The 18521-nt window shown below is 50.7% G+C and overlaps 2 protein-coding genes across 4 annotated transcripts in view; one reads left to right on the top strand and one right to left on the bottom strand.

The window, feature by feature from the left end:
* Vav2 (vav guanine nucleotide exchange factor 2) overlaps window positions 1-18521 on the top strand; it is a 177924-nt gene that overhangs the window by 64678 nt on the left and 94725 nt on the right. The window lies entirely within an intron of this gene.
* Window positions 12795-13396, bottom strand: LOC119818635 (high mobility group protein B3-like). Its single transcript, XM_038336289.1, is given in 2 exon segments — window positions 12795-12991; window positions 12994-13396. Coding segments are annotated over 2 exon segments (600 nt in total).

The raw sequence follows: 18521 nt of genomic DNA, 5'->3' as shown, positions 1-18521 counted from the left end.
AAGAACAGACTGAGTACACTCGGGTACACTGAGGCCCCACATTAAGGCAGTGCTTGTGTGTGGACTCCGGTGTTACTGTGGCGGCAGGCTGATACCAAATCATTTAGTCTCAGTTCCTGCAGAAGAGGACATGGAAGAACGGAGCCTCTCACAGTCAGCAGGACCAGCCTCATGAGCAACCCCGGAACTCATTTAGGACAGATGATGCCTAAATGCCCGGTGTGGTTCTGGTGCCCTGCTGTACATACCCAGGAGCCAGTTTGTCAAGTGGGCTCAGCACGAGCTTGACAGATCCATTCTCTGCATGATGCTATTTGGGGGCCAAATGTTGCAGTCTGGCAGTGGAAAGCAAATTTCTTCTGAGCTGACCTTTGGCGCTGATCACACTGCCTGTGCCCTCATCATTTCCACATTCCTTCTCTTACCTGGTGGGAGGATTTGTTTCTGAAATCTAGAAGCTAGGCTCTGAATTATAAATCAAGTGTTTGTTCACCCAAATCGGGCGTCAACTATAGACCAAAGGAAAGGGTCCACTCAGGTTGGAGTCTGGGTAGCCAGTGAGTTTATTGTGCTTACTTAGAGAGCACGAGTAAGGGTCTACTTACTGTGGGTATCTCAAAAGCGGCTTCATTAGAAAGCTTTTATGCCGATATGGATGACAGTTTGCCTACAGCTATATAGATGGAGCCCTCTTTCCAGTCAACCTTCCAGACTCTAGCACCTCCTGAGACCACATGAGATAGGGCATCAATACAAGCAGCTGGGAGGGAGGTGCAGGGGGAAGTGGCTGGAATCTCAGGTGAAGGCTTGATGGCCCTCCCAACCTCTCATAGAGGGAATTCCAGCATCCCCAATGAATGTCTCTTATGGATGGTTACGGCTGCCCTGATGGAGGTGGGAGGTAACAGGCATTATGCTCTGAGGGCAGCATACCACAGCACAGGTGTCATGCCAGTGACAGCCACCCGTGACCAGAAGATGGCAATTAAAGGAAGAGATAAACCCGCATCATGGACCAGAGGCGCTCGGTGCTGTGCTCAGCCACAGTTTCTTATGTGCGTCCTGGCAGCTGATGTGAAAAGGTAAAAACAGCTTGGGGCCGAACTTTCTGCACCCCAGGCTCCCGCGCCCTCATCCCCAGTTGATGGATGGTTCAGTTCGTTTATGCCCTAGTCAGTCTGTGCTCTCCGAGGCATGTTCTGTTTCCCGCCATCCCTCATCAAAGATGGTACTGGAGAATGATTCTCTGGGCCAAACAGCTGCCGTCTTCATCGGCTCAACCACATCCTTGGAAGTGTTTGTCGCCGTTGGGTGTAGACTGCCAACATCCCTCATGGAATGAGGGGGCCAGGAGGGTCACTGGACCCCCATCTGAGGTTCCAGCCTCCCCTTCCAGCCATTTGTGCGCATGGCCTAGGGTTGGAGGTGCTAGAGTGCGTAGGCTGGAGGAGGCTTAGGAAATTCTGCTTTGTTTTGCTAGGTGAAGACTTCCCGGTGTGGCTGCTTTGGGGCCACCTATGCTTTGTAAGGTTCCATTGAGTTCTGTTTGGTGGACTCTTACTTTGCATTGTCATTAGGACCTTATAAAAAGGGGGTGGGTGTTGTTTAACTCCCCAGAGAAGAATTTCTTGCAAAGGTGAGCTTCCCCCCCCCCCCCACATATCAGGTCCCTTTCAGAAAGCTTCGTAATTCTGATCACCAGGCTCCAGAGGCTGTGGACTGGAAATGGGGTCAATCTTGAGTCTCCTCTTTCTGGATTTCTGAGCCCCAGCATTTGGTTAGACTATACATCCATCGAATGCACCCTACTGAGGCAGGAGAGAGGCTGGGGACTGTGGGCACCCAGAGTAGAAGCTTCCTGTTCTCAGGTGTTCCACTAAGGACTAATATACATCTTCCAATATCAGATGGTGCTGTGAAGGGCTAGGATGGGTTGGGTGGACACGGTGGGTCTGGACGGAGTACGAGATTACCATCCATGAGGTCTGCATAGGTCAAGCAGTGAGTGGTCCTGAGCTCCCACTGGCAAGGACAGGATGAACGCTTGCCTTGCCTGGGGGCTTCAGCTTGGCTTGACTCAGGCCTGAGCCTTCTATTTTGGGGATGCTCTCCCTGCTATCATGATGGTTTATGGGCGCTAGCTCCCTTCCTCCCTGTCTACCTTCTGCGTTTCAAGCTCTCTCTGTGGTTGGTGTGGGCCATTTTTTGTCCCCCAGACCCGATGTGCCAGTCGGAGCCTTTGCTGCCACCTGACGACTACTGTTCTCTTTGTTTTAGCCTGACTGTTCCCAGCTCATCCGCCCTGGCATTTATTTACAAAGCCATTGTGTCCACTGAGTGGAGAGCAAAGTGATTTATAGGGACAATGCTGGGGTCTGGGAAATGCCAGCTTCCCCTCCGGGGTCTGTAAATCAGGTTTGATTCTGGCAAGGCCTTCCAGCTCCCTAAATCAGCTCAGAGTAGCTCTCCAGTGTGGGTGTGCCTAGTGTGAGCGCTAGAGAAACAGCTGATTCCTGACTTTGCTGCACCTGCTGGGTGGATCCTTCTTCCCAGGCCACCAAGGGCAGCAGGCAAGACTACAGTATGCTGAGCCCTTTGGCATGGCTCAGATCTCAAAATTCGTAGCAGTGATGGCTGGCCACTGGCGTGTACGGCCAGAATATACAGCAGATATTCATCTGCCACAGGGAAGGTGGCTGCTCTCAGAGGGGACAGGCTTGGAGTGGCTGGCCTGGGAATTTTTTGTTTTGTTTTTGGAGGCAGGGTTTCTCTTTGTAACAGCTCTGACTGTTCTGGAACTCCCTCTGTAGACCAGACTGATCTCAAACTCACAAAGATCTGCCTGCCTCTGCCTCCTGTGTGCTGGACTCAAAGGTGTGTGCCACCACTGCCACCGCCAGACTGCTGGATTTACTTTTATGTCCTTTTTTTTTCTGAATCAGGGTCTTTTATGCCATTTTTTAAAAAGTTAAAATTGTGTGTGTGTGTGTGTGTGTGTGTGTGCATGTGTGTACAGACCACAAGTCTGAAAAGGGTACAGGATCCTCTGGAGTTAGAGTTATGTTCAGTTGCCAGTGCTCAACATGGTGCTGGGAACAGAATCCTAATCCTTGAGGGCAGTACAAGATCCTAACCACAGAGCATCCTAGCCCCCGGATTTGCATTTCTGCACTGTGTGTGTGCACACGTGTGTGTGTGTGTGTGTGTGCACACGTGTGTGTGTGTGTGTGTGTGTGCGCGCGCGCATATATGGTTTTTCCCTGTTGTGCCGGGTGGGCACTGGCTCTGGGTGGTGTCTCTTCCCACCGATTCTGTGTTGGCTGTCGTGAAGCAAGTGTAGGAGAGTAGGTAGGTCTCTCATTCTCTTTTCTGTTGACACAGCTGTGGGATTGAAGGTGTCTGTGAGCCGAGGCTGGGGCGTTTATGGTTGTGGCAGCCTGTGTTGTACCTCTGGTGGATGGTGTTGCCTGGCAAATGTGGGAGGGAAAGGCAGGAAAGGCTGGACTCCCTGAAAAGGTCATTCATTTCCATCATGGATGCCTTGAAGACTAGATTTCCACCCCAGGGACTTTGGGGTCTTGTTCAAAGCTCAGGAGACCAGCCAGACATCCTTGGGCAGCCATGATAGGACTTGGGGGTGGAATTAAGTGGCCCTGTTCTTGCTTATGAATGGTAGTCGAGGGTCTCCGTTCTGCGGCTCCCGAGGTCTGCCTGTTGTGGTGGAGTCTGCGGAGGTGGGGATCCCCACAGTGCCCTAGGCCCTGTGACTTAGGCTCAGGACTTAGTGGCTGAAGTTGCAAATAGCAGCTTTTTCAGAGCCCTGTCACCGAGAGGAGCCTCCCGTCTGTGTGGCCGCCACCTGTCCCCCCACTTCTCGTTTCTAGAATACTATGTAGTAGAGCATTTGCTGTGTTACCATGGTTTTACACCCTGTCCGACCCAGTCACGCCACGCTGAGGTAGAAACAGCATTCTGTCAGAGTTGAGATTTCTGGAAGCCTGAGAAGAGAGAGGTCTCTCTGCACCCTCTGTATTTGGACTCTTAAGAGCTATGCCTCTGAGTCATTCATTCATTTATTCATTCATTTTTTCCCAGTGGTGAATGCTGCAACTTCACTAACAAGGGCTACAGAGTGGAGGGAAGATGGAACCCAGGCAAGACCTGGTATCCAGTGGCCTTGTGGTCTTAAACCCTGTGTGCCTGACTGAAAGAACCTTCTGTACCCTTCCCTGGAAGTGGCAGTGACCTTGTTCCCCCTGCAGGAAGCCCCATGAGAGTTTCACGCTGATCCCAGGGATAGGGCTGTGCCTGGCATATACCTGGGGTTTGCTCATTGTTGCCACAACCGAAGCCAGGTCTCAGGGAGCCAGGGAAGAACAGAGCAGGCAGGTGCGGAGTGCGGAGTGGACGGCCTGCTGTGTGGGGAAGCCTGAATCCTGGGAAGGCAACTCTGTGGTGCAGTGCGGTGTGTGTTCCCATCACTTTCCTGAGCGTCTGCTGCTTGTGGTGTGGGCGCTAATCGAGTTCTGTGGGAGTCGATGGGGAGTGATTCTTGGTGCTTCCTGCTTTGAATTTCATAGGCCCCCCGAGGACATGAACTTGGAAAATTGAGGCATTGATCGTTGCTTTTATTGGTGTAGGAGATGCAACGAGATTTAGAGAGGAAAGATTTGTGATTGTTCTCAGCCTTTTTATGCTTCCAAAGCATCTAGAGGATGCACCTGCCCTTCTGCTCTCTCAGGGGGTGCCCCCAAGGATCGTAGCTGTTCGCAGTACAGCCTGACTGGAGTCCTTCTTCTGGAAGCTCAACAGTGGGCACCGTGGTACAGCCTGAGCACCGTTCAGTCTCTGTAAAGCAGGGTGCAGAACTGGCCCATGGTGCGTATCCCACGCCAGCTGGTTCTCCCCGATAAAGGGGTTTTCAGTTTTGGGGCTGACCTGAGTTCTTAGAGATAGGCCTGGTGGTCAGATGTTTGCCTGGGACTTTGTTAATTTATTGAGAAACACATTAGAGAAATGGCATGTCCATATATAAAATCATCATTTTCATTTACAGCACATGAAATGTTTCCTGGCTCTTTCTGCCACTTTCGGACTTGGGGTCATTCCAACTCTTTGTATCCCTTTGAGAGATTTTTAGGGGTGTCCACACAGTAAGGTCAGACCCTGAGGGACATTGTGGCTTGTTGCTCACTATCCTTAGTTTTCTTTTCAAAAGCGGGTCCCCAGCGACCTATGTATGCTGGACTCTGCTTCCCCCGAGCTACCTTGGATGCAGTTGAGAGAATCTGGAAAGACTGGTGTGTGAGGTCCCCTGTCTCTACTAAGGGTGGGTGTTGGTGGACCAAGGCTCTCTGGCTCACAGGTATGTGGCCGGCTGTGTGACACCAGATGGTTGCTTCCATATCTCTTTTCGAGGGCTAAGTGCCCAGTTTTAGGTTCCTAGCCCCGGCAGGTCTGACTGTGGCCTCCTGGAGTTGTGTTGAGAGAGCCAGCCAGGGTGAGATGCCTTGAAGGAGGGGGTGGAGTCTGAGCGGCAAGCCCAGTGTCATGCATGGGGCTCTGGGCTATTTGGTGGCCCCAGTACTGGGTAACAGCAGGTGAGATTTCTGACTGTGACAAAGAACTGCGAACCAGGCTTTTCTCGGTGTTATGGAAGCTGGGCAACTTGTCCTAGCTGGCTTCTCCCGGGGACTGAGAGAATATCTGCTCTTGGCCTCTCTCCAGCTGTGGGCACGGAGCGCCTCTGCTCTCCCACCCTCTTCCTCCTGCAGCCCTGTTCTGTAAGGATGCCTGTTCCCCTCAGAGGTACACGTCTGCCCATATGTTATTGGTGAGTCGGCATGAGCACCCAGTGCGACTCACTGGTTCCCATTGACTGGGCTGACAAGGGTTTGGAAATAGAACATGGATAACGGAGAGGTTCAGGAGGCATCAGAGCCTGTTGAGCGACCTTGGGAAACCCGGTGTTGTCTATCCTGTGTGTTTACAGATGTCAGCCTGTACCATATTTCCAAATAAACAGAGATGTGTCTAGCCAGCCTTGAGATCCACAGTGGAGTCTGGCCTGGGCAGCTTCATCCCAGCCCCACATACAATAGAGAAGCTGCCATTCCATCTTTTCCCGTACCTTCCGGTCCCCTTTATCCCCTTCTCTACCCCTTTCTTCTCTTCCCTCCCTTCCCCCACCCCTTCTATACCTTTTCCATCTCTTCATCCCTTGCTCCATCATCTCCTCCTCTTCCTCTATCCTTTCTCACTCCTCCTCCATCCCCTCCACCCGCCTCCACACCTTCTATCTCTTCTCTCCCTCTTTCATCTTTCCTCCATCTTCCTCCACTCCTCCTCTGTCCCTCCTTTGCCTCCTATTTGATTTTTCCTTAATTTCCCCTCTGCTCTCTCCTCCACCCCTTCTCCATCTCGTCTCCATTCTACTTCCCCTCCTTCCCCTCTCCCCTTCTCTTTCATCCTTTCCCTGTCTTCTCCCCACCACCTTTTACCCTCACCTCCCATCTCTTCCGGCACTCTGGCCTCCTCCCAAGCCCCTTGCTGCCTTGTATTAAGTCTCACTATGAAGAGAACTGGGGTCGATCTAGCCTGTGTACTGTGGATATACCAGTGTGTAACCCTGCCTGCTCAGGCCTGAACCAGACTCTTGAAGTCGCCATTATTGTTCCCTGGTACTGGAGTCTCCTGACTTGTACCCCACACTGTTAATTGGCCCCCTTGGTGTCGCTGAGCGTTGACACCAAGCAACTCCTCTTCGTTACCCCCAGTTCCCTCTACCGTTGTGAGTGAGAACAGCTTGGGACAGGCAGTCTGCCCCAGAAGACACAGAGTACAGGTGAGTGCGTGGCTCCTTTTATTTTTCTTTGGCTTCTGTGTGACTTAGTCCCTTTATAGGATGGGCTCAGGGGGTGAGGTCAGTATTCCTGTTGGGCCACCTCTGGGTAGCTGCAGTTGTGCCACTCTGGCTAAACCTGGAACCCAGGCTTGGTATCAGGGCTGCCGTGGAAGAATGGCATTTGATCCTGCCCACTCCTGTCACCAGGCAGGAAGTCTGGGGGCGGAAGAGCATCAAGGTCTATCCAGCCTGTGTACTGTGGACCCACCAGACTGGTGTGACCCACCTGTCGAGCCCACAGGCTGTGCGTGCCAGGCCTGTGCCAGTCCCTTGAAGTCATCCTTACTGTTCCCTGGTACTTCAGCTTCCTGATTTGTACCCAGCGTTGTTGATAAGCCTTTCTCAGGGGCGATAGTCTGTGGGGCATCCCCGGACTTTGGGCCGTGCATTATTCATGGGAAACACTCAATCTTCCAAGTCAACCTGGAGCTCTGCATGGAGGCAGTGAGTCCTAAGCATCGTAATGATATTAATAACCACTACGTTAATACCGCTCCTACCCAGGAAAGCCAGTTATGTTTAACAGGGCAGAGAAGAAAAGAAGAAATAATGAGATGTCACACAGGCAACTCGTGATGCCCCAGGGACAACCTAAGAGTTTGTGACATGCCCAGCATTTGCAGAGGCAGGTGCTGGCTGGCATAGTTTGTGTATTCAGATTACAGAGGCTGTGTGAATCCCAGCTAGGGGCTGTCTCTGACCTCTGCTTCACAGGAAGCTGTTCTGCCTCCCCAAGCCTCACTCTTCAGTGCATGGGTAACAGCCTGCAGCTGGGACCTTCTCAGGATGCCTCTAAAAAAGGGAAAGTAACCTCCCCATCAGGTCTCGCCTGGAAGCTGGCTTCTGTGCCATCAGCAGCCATTGTGTGTGTGTGCGCGTGTGTGTGCGCGCGCGTGTATGCGTGCACGCACATGTGTATGCATATGTGTGTTCTCCTCAGAGCATGCAGGCCTGTTTAGGCCTCTCTAAGAACAGCACTATTGTTTTCTCTAATTTCCTGGACAAAGAGCTCAAGCGAAGTGACATGAGATGACTTGACCTGAGACCCTGCAGCATCCCTACCAGGCTTCACAGTCATCTTCGTAGTTTTCCGTGTGATCTTCCAGGATGCACCGCCTTCCAAATTGAGGGCAGATAGTAGCAGCGAGCCGAGAGCCTGTGTAACTCAGGGCTTGGGCTTTCTCTCTTGCTCTTCTTGTCCTACCTCTTGCTGCGTTTGACACCCCTCGTCCTTGAGATCCAGCACCAGTGTGACCTCTGTGTATTGTCTGCAAAGAGAGTCCTGTGGATGGTGCATGCCGCTGCTGCTCAGTGTCCCCTCTTAGAATAATTAATGACCTGCGAGGCCCCACTTTTTAAATCGGGAGCTGTGCCACTTTTGTTATTGTGGTGGGGAAAGCGAGTGTGTGAGCGCCATTAATATTGTTCCTTACAAGAAGTCCTCTCACCCGACTCAGGGTTTGGGGCTAAACATCAAGTATCTTGAAGTCAGCCTGAGGACGTCCCTTTTGTAGGAAACCACTTATTCAGGTACCGGTAGAGTCTAACCCAGCTGTTACATCGCTCTGATACCTATGCATACCTGTGATAAAGCTGTGGCACACAGGTGCCAACTCTGGGAAAGGCAGTCCCTGAACAGGAGCTGCAGCTGAGATGGATCTGTCTGCTCAGCAGTGGTTTCTATGGAAACTGCTTAGGGGGTGACCTGGATTTGTGCTGCAGGGAAATGGGTCCAAGCCCTGACTGGGTGTTGGCAGTAATAGGGATCCTAGGACTTTGTTTTATATGGCCTGGCGCCTTGGGAGTTACAGGGTCAGCATCTCAGTGCAGCAGTTTGTGGGGTGTGTGGTGGGAGGGGGGGCAGGGTGTGTGTGGTGTATATTTATGTGCTGGTGTATGTGCGCATGCCATGTGGAGATCAGAGGACAACCTCTGACCCTCCTTGTTTGAGACAGTCTATTTTTTTTTTTTTGCTGCGGTGTAAGGCAGGCTAACTGGTCTGTAAGCTTCTGGCTATTTTCTTGCCTCTGTCTCCCATTTCTCATAGGTGCTCTGGATTACAGATGCTGCTTGCTCCAACCATTGCATTTTTTACTCCCCACTCCGTTTTTATTTATGTGTCTATGGGTATTTGGTCTGCATGTATGTCTGTGCACCACGTGTGTGCAGTACCTGCAGAGGCCAGAGAGAGCATCAGACCCCCTGGGACTGTAGTTACAGACAGTTGTGAGCTGCCTTGTAGGTGCTGGGAATCGAACTGGGGCTTCTGAAAGAACAGCCAGTGCTTTTAATGACTGAGCTATCTCTCCGGCTCCTATGTGTGGTTTTAATGTGAATTCTGGGGTCCAGACTCAGGTTGTTAGGTTTATGAGGCCTGACATTTAATGGATATTCACTGAGTTATCTTTTCAGCCCCAGAAGCTTTTTTTTTAATGGCAAAATACACATATGATAAATGCATCGTTTCAGTGTTTGTGACTGTGAAGTCCAGTGCCATCTGTGTGGTCACCACTACTATCCATTTCCTCTACTCCTACTTTTTTTTTTGCATGTGAGGTGTGTGTGCCTGTGTGTGCTCGTTTGCATGTGTGTATTCACATGTGCATTTGTGTATCTGCATATGTGTACATCAGACATCAGAAGTTGATGGTCTCTTGCTTCTCCTGCTCATGCTCCACCGTATCCATTGAGGCAGGGGCTCTCACTTGAACTCACAGTTTGCAGATTTGGTTGTTTTGGCTGACCAACTTTGGGATTACAGAAGGTCACCTCTTCCATCTGACATTTACATAGATTCTGGGGATCTGAACTCTGGTATATATCTATATGTGTGTGTGTGTGTGTGTGTGTGTGTGTGTGTGTATGTGTGTGTGTGTATATATATACATATATATATATATGATTTTTATTGAGCTCTACATTTTTCTTGGTTCTTACACATGCACAGCAAATGCTTTACTCGCTGAGCTGCCCTCCTATCCCCGCTTGCAGTTCTTGTCTTCAAAATTAAAGCTGTCCCCAGGAGACACTCCTCTCCTCCCCTACCCCCTGACATCTGCTATCCTACTTTGACTTCTAGGCCCCTTGTGTGAATGGAGTCACATGCCTTTTGTTCCTTTGTGTCTAGCTTATTTCACTGAGCACAGTTGGCTTCTATAATAGCTGGTGCCATTGTTCTTCCTGTATAGGGAGGAATGACAGGCAGGGCTGCTCCACATTTACCCCACAGGCTATCGTTGGCTATACCTTGCCTAGTGCCTCTCTTCATGCCAGATGTTGAGTCCAGGCCTCTTGTCTATTATTTCTGCTTCCTGGGGGTTCCCACAGGTGTCCTGTCTCCCAGGTGTGAACTCTGACTGAACACTTGTGCTGCCTGCGTCTGAGCCAAACCTGAGACTGGGGCTAGCTGACCTCTTCTGCACTATCTGTGCCTGCTCTGGGTGTCCCCTCTAGGATTGGCTCCCAGCACCCTTCCCTGTCTGTATTACTAGTGCAGCTATATGACTCTTAAGCCCTGCCAGACTGCTGCTCACCTGCTGGACTAGCCCTAAGCTTCCTTTGCACTTGGAGGGGCTTTAGGGATGCTCTTGTCTTTGCATAGTAGGGAGGTGATCCCCTAAAAGCCTTCCCTTCTGTTCCTCACTCTTGCAAAATTTGGAGGCTTATTCTGGACAGGTGTAGAGTTGGAGTCCTTTAGATGATGAGGAGATGGGGGGATACTGGGGCCGGGGGGAGAGAGGGAACACTGCCACCCTCCACCCTACACCTTCTGTAACCACTGGCAATTGTGTGTCATCTTGACCTCTGTTTCTTCATAGTTCATTTGGTTTTATCTGTGTTCCCAGTGGTGACGAGGATCTCAGGGTGTGTCTTTGGGGACCTTTTGGCACCTCCTGAACATGAGTGGGTTAGATCTGCAGTGGTCACTGCCACTTTGTCCCATCTACTAGTGCCTGAGCCTAGGAGCCATTTGCTCTCAGGGTGAACCCTCATCTGCAAGATTCCTGTTGCATCTGCTCTGTCAGTAGCTGGGAAATCCTACTGTCAGGATGCTGCAGACTTTGGCTTTGCTCTGTACTTGCCATGCATTTGGAACAGCCTGGTCCCACTGCAGAGCTGTCTGAGCTCCAGCTGTAAAGGAGCTGGGCACCATGCCGAGGCACTCACCAATGGCCCAGTCCTCAGCAGTACTTAGCATGGGTGGACTCTTTGGGGCTGTTCCGGAAGTGGGTGTCTCCCACACTATGCATATCTCATTAGGCTGAGCAATGGCTATAGGGTGCTCTGAGGAGTGGGACCCAGGATCCTCCTCATTTTCTTGGGCCTGACTTACACCATCATGTCGTCAGAGAGAGATTTGGAATTTGCGCTCCCAAGACTCAGGCACAGGCACAGGCACGTCTGTCACTGGGTTGGGCGAGGGGAGCGTGTGGGATACTTTTTGGTCTCTTTGTTTCCTTTGCTCAGGCCAGGCCAGAGTTCAGATTGTGGCCACAAGGTGACCGCTCTTCTCTCTGAACCTGATCCTATCACCACTACGTGGGGCTATCATAGCCTTGCTTCCTCATCTCAGTGTAGGGGAATAGACGGACTCTTCTTTTTCAGGATAGTTGTCCTACCTCCTCCTCCTCCTCCTCTTCCTCTTCCTCCTCCTCCTCTTCCTCATCCTCTTCCTCCTCTTCCTCCTCCTTATCCCATTATCTCATCATCATCATCACAGGTCTCATTATTTCAGACTGGCCTTGAACTGGGAATATAATCAAAAATGACTTAGATAGACGTTATGATCCACCTCCCAAGTCCTGAGATGCCAGGTGTGGCCACCATGCCCTATCTGATGGTGTTCTTGGGATTCAAAAGAGGGCCTTATGAATGCTCAGCGAGCATTCTACCAACTGAGCTACACCTTCAGCCCCAGGAAAGAGATTTTTTTATTTTTTTCATGGTTTATTTTTTTTATATTTAAAAATTTCCATCTCCTCCCCTCCTCCTCCCCCTTCCCTCCCCTCCCCTCCACCCACACCCCCCCTTCCCTCCCCCTCCAGGCCAAGGGAAAGAGATTTTTTTTAAATGTAATACTGTTTATTTAACTTCAAAAACATTTCAGCATTCTAAACAAAAAAATAACAGAATGTTGCAAGTTGCGTTTAGGTGCAGAGGGTTTTTGAACTTTTGTTGATGCAGTAGTTCTTTGCTTTGCTACAGTTTAAACACAGCTGAAAATCTACAGCACTTAGCTAAATAAACAGTCCAAACACTCTCATGCCAGCGGACCCCTCCCCTTTTTCCACAGCTAAGAATGTCAGCAGAATGCTATGCCACTATATACAAAAACATGACAACCTGAAGCTAAATGGATGCCCACCGAAGTGCCAACAGGTCCAGGCTCACAGTGCATGCTCTGAGCTACGGCCCCCTCCAAAAGGCATCTTCCCTCACAGCCTCCAAGCCAAACAAGGAGCATCAATAATCTGTCTGGGTTGTTTTGTTCTCTTTACAAACTATAGATATGTACAGTTGATAACTCGGGATTTCTAGCCGATAACCTACCATAGGGTTAACACTACCTTAGGAGTTGCAAACAAAATGCCCGAAACATCTTCAAATGCCTTTTCACACCAGCAGCAAAGTGCACAGAGCGAGGAGGACACGAGAGTGCCTTTCCATTTTGAAAAATGTTTGGAGCTCTGTACAATTTTGATACAGTTTCAGGGCGCTCTGGACACCCACGACCACTTCATGTAAACCACTGACACTTTGAGAAGCTACAATATCATCATGATCAAATTTTATAATTAAATCTAACAAGGGCAAATAGACACGGCTCAAATAAGCGATGTGTCAATCACGGCGCTTTCCTACTCTAAGGTATTCACAAGGAGACAGAGTTTTATTCATCTTCTTCCTCTTTCTCCTGCTCTTCTTCCTCTTCCTCTTCCTCCTCCTCTTCCTCTTCCACCTCTTTCCGGGCAACTTTAGCAGGCCCCTTGGCGCCGTCGAACTTCCCTTTAGACGGACACTCAGCAGCTCCCTTCTCCTCCTTCTCCCTCAGCTTTGCGGCATTGGTAACGCAAGGCTGCTTTTCACGTCACTCAAGTTGTTCCTCATCTCTCCCAGCTTTCTTGCCACATCTCCAATGGAGATTCCAGGATTTGTAGATTTGATCTTGGTGCGGAATTCAGAGCAGAATAAGAAAAATCCAGACGGTGGTCTTTTGGGGGCATTAGGGTCCTTCTTCTTGCCTCCTTTAGCTGGTCCATAATCTTTCATTTCCTGATCGTAGCATACTATATCTACCTTTGCCATTTTATCAAACTTTGATTTCTCCTTGCGGGACATTGTCTTCCACCTCCCAGAGCACTTCCTGGAAAACTCCACAAAGTTGACTGGGACCCCGGGGTTTTTCTTCTTATGTTCTTCCCAGCAGGTCTGCACGAAGAAGGCATAAGCAGACGTCTTGACCTTTGGTTTCTTGGGGTCACCTTTAGCCATCCTGACTGTAGTGTTTGCTAGTCTCACAAAAGAGATTCTATGGTTCTTCAGATGCCTCTAGGATGGGGTGGGCAGGCTATTGGATGAGGCCCAGCCTCTCGCTATCCTGCCCAGTATTAGGACCAGTTTGGGATCAAAGCTGCCTGTAGAGCGTCCCTGGCTTCAGGGCCCAGGCGACCTGCCTCCTCTCTAGCTCCATTCCTCATTCTCACTGGCTCTTACACAAACCAAGGGTCTAGGCTCCTAGCTAGTGCTCAGACTCAGTGGTCTCGCATCCTTTTCTTGTGGGTGAAGATGGGCCATGTTACCAGCTTTCCTTGACCAAGATTATAAATGAGGGACAATTTGTAACCTTCCAGCCTCCAGGTGGAATCCTCAAGGATGGGTCTGAATTTTCCACAGTGAATTCAGCAGTCAGGGACAGCCGCCCCGTGGAGGGCAGATGAGTCGTCCCTTGTTCTTTCTGCCTATGGAGTAAGGCATGCGCTCTGTGACCAGTCTGTGAAGGATTCTTGGGCTGTATCTGCCTTTGATGCTGGAGAGATGTACCTGCCTCTTTCTTGGGCGTAGATGACCACTGACTGGGACCTAAAACCAGGACAGCTCATTGTAGAGTCTCACATAGCTGCTGGGAGCAGCTCAAGGAAGGACACTGCTGTGACGTTTGGGGCTTTTCCTCAGGAGGAGGGCTACTCAGGGGCCTTGTCTGCTTCTTGGATCGTGGACACAGTGTGTGGCATTTGTCTGAGCCTTGTGACAAGCTATTAGCCACATCAGTGCAGCTCGTGGTAGCCATAGGACAGAGTGGTCCCTGGACCTCCTACTTTTCTGGAGTTTCGTGGGCTCTAGGAAATATACCTGCCTGTGCTGGACTGCTCATCGGGGTGACAGGGATGCCAAAACACCCAGATCCTGAAGTGGCAGGTGGGAGTGGGCTGACAGTGCCCAATTCCAACCGGACACAGCCATGCAGAAAGCTGTGGAGACTGCAGTGCCCTGAGCAGAACAAGCTCATGGTTGGGAGAACCTCATGGCCTGCTGGAGTTAGCATTGGAAGGGACTGGTTCAGAAGCCAGTAGCAGTATTTGATGCTGTAGACTTTACCTTGTGGTGCTCGGGAGACAAACCTACGGAAAGGCTCAGGGCCTTCAGAAGCCATCATCCCAGTGGTCACAGGAAGAACTTGTGGGCTTAAAGTGGACCCTTTGGAGTTGTGGGTATAGGGGGATCAGTGTGGTGTCTCTTAGACACTCCTGGTTGGTTCACAAGAAGATGTGGGTGTAAGCATGGGGTCAGCCTGGTATCGCTAGTGGGTTGGCTTGCCCATCACACCTGTGTCTATGGGCATTGCAGTTTGCCCTACTAACTACTCTCCACCGCTATACCGGCTGAGGCCTAGGGCTTTTGTGGAGCTGAGAGAATAGGCAGACTATCTTTAATGCTTTAGGTAGAAAGCTACAGGTGATTTTGTTAATTAAAAAAAAAACTTTAAAACATTCACCTATTTGTGTATATGTGTTTGCACCTCAAGAGTTCAGAAGAGGGCACTGGAGTCCCTGGTGCTAGAGTTGCAGGCAATTGTGACCAGCCCAACATGGATGCTGGGAACAAAACTCAAGTTATAGTGGGTTGTGGGCAACCATGTGAATTCTGGGATTTGGACCTCGGTCCTCTCAAAGAGCAGCAAGTGCTATCAACCGCTGAGCTATCTTTCCAGTCTCTATAGATCCCCCCCTCAAGACAGTTTCTCTGTGTAGTTCTAGCTGTCCTGGAACTCACTCTATAGACCAGGCTGGCCTCGAACTCAGAGATCTGCCTGCCTCTGCCTCCAGAGTGTTAGGATGAAAGGTGTGTGCGCCATCACCTGGCCTCTATAGATGTTTTTTTAAAAGCAACCCTTTTTTCCCATTGATTTTTGGAGATTGAGCCACTAGGTCTTCTGTGTGCTAGCCAAGTGCTCTACCACAAGGCTGCGTCTCCAGTCTTAGTGACTAGTGACTTCTGACAGAGGTATAGCGGTGGAGAGTAGTTAGTAGGGCAAACTGCAATGCCCATAGACACAGGTGTGATGGGCAAGCCAACCCACTAGCGATACCAGGCTGACCCCATGCTTACACCCACATCTTCTTGTGAACCAACCAGGAGTGTCTAAGAGACACCACACTGATCCCTCTATACCCACAACTCCAAAGGGTCCACTTTAAGCCCACAAGTTCTTCCTGTGGAAGTTCATATCAAGTGGGTAGCTTGATGAACCTTGGAGGGAAACACTGGGTTCTGTACAGAGACAGGGCTCCTTGCCCAGCATCTGTTGACTTTCTGGGAAATGGTGACCTCTAGTCACTGGACAGAGTATGTGGGCCCAAGGGCTGAGGACAGAGAACTCATGTACCAGAGGAAGTGCTTCTTTGCTGGGTGGCCTCTGAACTGGACTTGGTGTCTTGTGTCCTGCCTGGAGGGAGGGCATGTATACAGGTTACACATAATCAATGGTTGATTGAGGAACCCTGATCCCCATGTGGGTGGCTTTGTTGACTATGTGTGCCCATGCCTGACCCAGAGTGTGTGTGGCTGATTGTCTCAGCTGACTTTAGAGCTGGTGTTCTGAAATCTCACTGTTCATTTTGAATTCTCTCTTTGACCCCAAGAGTCACTAAAGTCAGTTGTCAGTTGCCTGTGAGCCTCAGGCAAGGGCTTGGGGCGTGCTTAAAGGTCAGAGTGGAACTAGTCTGGGGTCTTCTGGTTAGATGGGAGTATAATGCCAGCCCCAGCTAATTGCAAGTCCCCGGAGATGGGAGCTCATCGCCCAAGGATGCTGCATGTCCCCTTGGGAACCCCTCTGCTGAGCTCTGCTTGCTCCTGCCCATCCACTGGGCCGGTAAGCGTTGCTCCTGTTACGCAGTATATTCCTGCCAGTTTTTAATCTCCCTCACAGCCAGTCAGCAGCTGACTCTGTGTCTTGCAGCTAGCTCAACTGTGTCTTCCCACTGTTGCCCACAGGCCATCTCTGTAGACTCGGTATCGTTCCTCCGTGGAGCTTGCTGGCTATTGGCTTTATGCGGAGTGACATTTATCAATCATCGGGGCTCCCTCTAAGCCCTCAGGGGGTGTTAGATGAGCAGATGATGGCACCCATCTGTGTCAGGAGTGCAGATGGGCAGGAGGGGAAGGACCCCTCACGGAGTGATAGCGGAGTCTGGTACTGGAGTGGGGCGTGGGAAGTCATCCTCAGATGCCTGACAGAGGGAGCCGGGAGCTGGGAGCCATGTTCTGGGCAGATGAACTCTGCCTTATTTGTTCAGTCAACTTTGGGGCCTTTCTGGCGTCCTGTCCTGATGGCTGTCTGCCCTCTGCTGTGGGAGCTTAGGCCCCTGGGTGCCCAGTACAGTGTCCTGGACAGAGTAGGCTGTTTGTCTGACCTAGAGGGTGAGCCTCAGCCTTGGTGGCCCTCACCTTTAAGCTGATGGGCTCTGGAGGCCGAAACAAACTTCTGCAGTCAGTGCCGTGAAAAACAAGAACCCAGGCCAGGGTGTAGCTCAGTGGCACATGATGCCTAGCATGCACAAGCATGGGTCCATCCCCACCCTGCACTGCCGGAAAGAAAAAGGAGGGGAAAAAGAATTTATTTTGTCAAGACTTCTAAAATCGGGGTGTGGAGGGCTCTACCCCTCCTGAAGCAGAGGAGGGACCTTCCAGTTGCAGAGGTTCTGCCAGAGCAGCCTTGGTCTTTACCTCCTTATGACTGTCTTCTCCTTCAGTTCCTTCTGAAAATAAATGATTATATATGGGCGGTAGGGAAATGGCTCAGTGATTGAGAGCACTGACTGCTCCAGAGGACTGGAGTTCAATCCCCAGCACTCACTTGACTGCTCACAACAGTCTGTAACTCCAGTTTCAAGGGATCCGATGCCTTCTTCTGTCTTCTAGTCTCTATAGATTTCTCTCTCTCTTTCTTTCTTCCTTCCTTCCTTTCTTTCTTCCTTCCTTCCTTCCTTCCTTCCTTCCTTCCTTCCTTCCTTCCTTCCTTCCTTCCTCTCTTTCTTTTCTTTCTCCCTCCCTCTCTCCCTCCCTTCCTCCCTCTCTCCCTCTTTCCCCCCCTTCTTTCCTCCCTCCATCCCTCCTTTTTTTTCAAGACAATTTCTCTGCGTAGCTCTAGCTGTCCTGGAGCTGACTTTGTAGACGGGGCTGGCCTTGAACTCAAGAGATCTGCCTGCCTCTGCCTCTGCCTTTGCCTCCTGGGTGTTGGGATGGAAGGTACACATGCTTCGGCAGGCACAGCACGCCTGTGGCACATAGACATGCTTGGAGGCAAAATACCCATACATACAAAATAAGTAAAAACTTAAAAGTTCTATATGAGTTTTTGCCTGCATGTATGTCTGTGTACCGCATGTGTGTCCAGCGCCTATGGATGCCAGAAGAGGATGTTGAATCCTGGAACTGCAGTTACAGATGGTTGTGAACCATCATGTGGGTGCTGGGGACTGAACCCAAGTCCTCTGGAAGAGCAGCCAGTGCTCTCAGTCACGATGTCATCTCACCAGCGCTTCCCCTTCTTATAAGGAACTCAGTCATATTGGGCGGAAGGCCCACTTTCTTGCCGAGGGTGTCAGCAAAGGTGCCCCCTGTGTCACTTCAGCATCTCTAAGATGCACCCGGTGAACCTGAGAGGGCCAGAGAGCCCCTCCCCTGCTGAGCAAAGGGTGGCTCAACCTCGTTGGCCAGTTGATATCAGATGAGAAGTTTCTTGGGGTACCAGGGCCAGCTGTTTCCCCAGGCATCCCTACAGGGTGGCATAGTGAGGGTGTGGAATTGATGAGGGTGTGGGTTAACCCTCATGGTGGCTTGAGTGGATTTAGAATCGCCATGGAAGCCACACCTCTGAGTGTGTCTGTGAGGGTCTTTCTAGAAAGGTTGAATTGAGCAGGAAAGATTCCCCCATGGACAAGGGTGGTAGCATCCCACTGGGAGGCTGGGCTGGATAAAAATCAAGCTCAGCACCAGCTTCCCTGCTGCCGACACAGTATGAGCAGCTGCTTCAAGCTCCCGCCATGTCTTCCCCTCATGGGATGTAGCCAACACTTCCCTTCCTGAATTCTCTTCTTTGTCGGGTATTCTGTCACGG

The sequence above is a fragment of the Arvicola amphibius genome, chromosome 7 (assembly GCF_903992535.2).
Source record: "Arvicola amphibius chromosome 7, mArvAmp1.2, whole genome shotgun sequence".
NCBI classification, from domain to species: domain Eukaryota; kingdom Metazoa; phylum Chordata; class Mammalia; order Rodentia; family Cricetidae; genus Arvicola; species Arvicola amphibius.
This window is presented reverse-complemented; position numbering and strand designations above follow the sequence as displayed.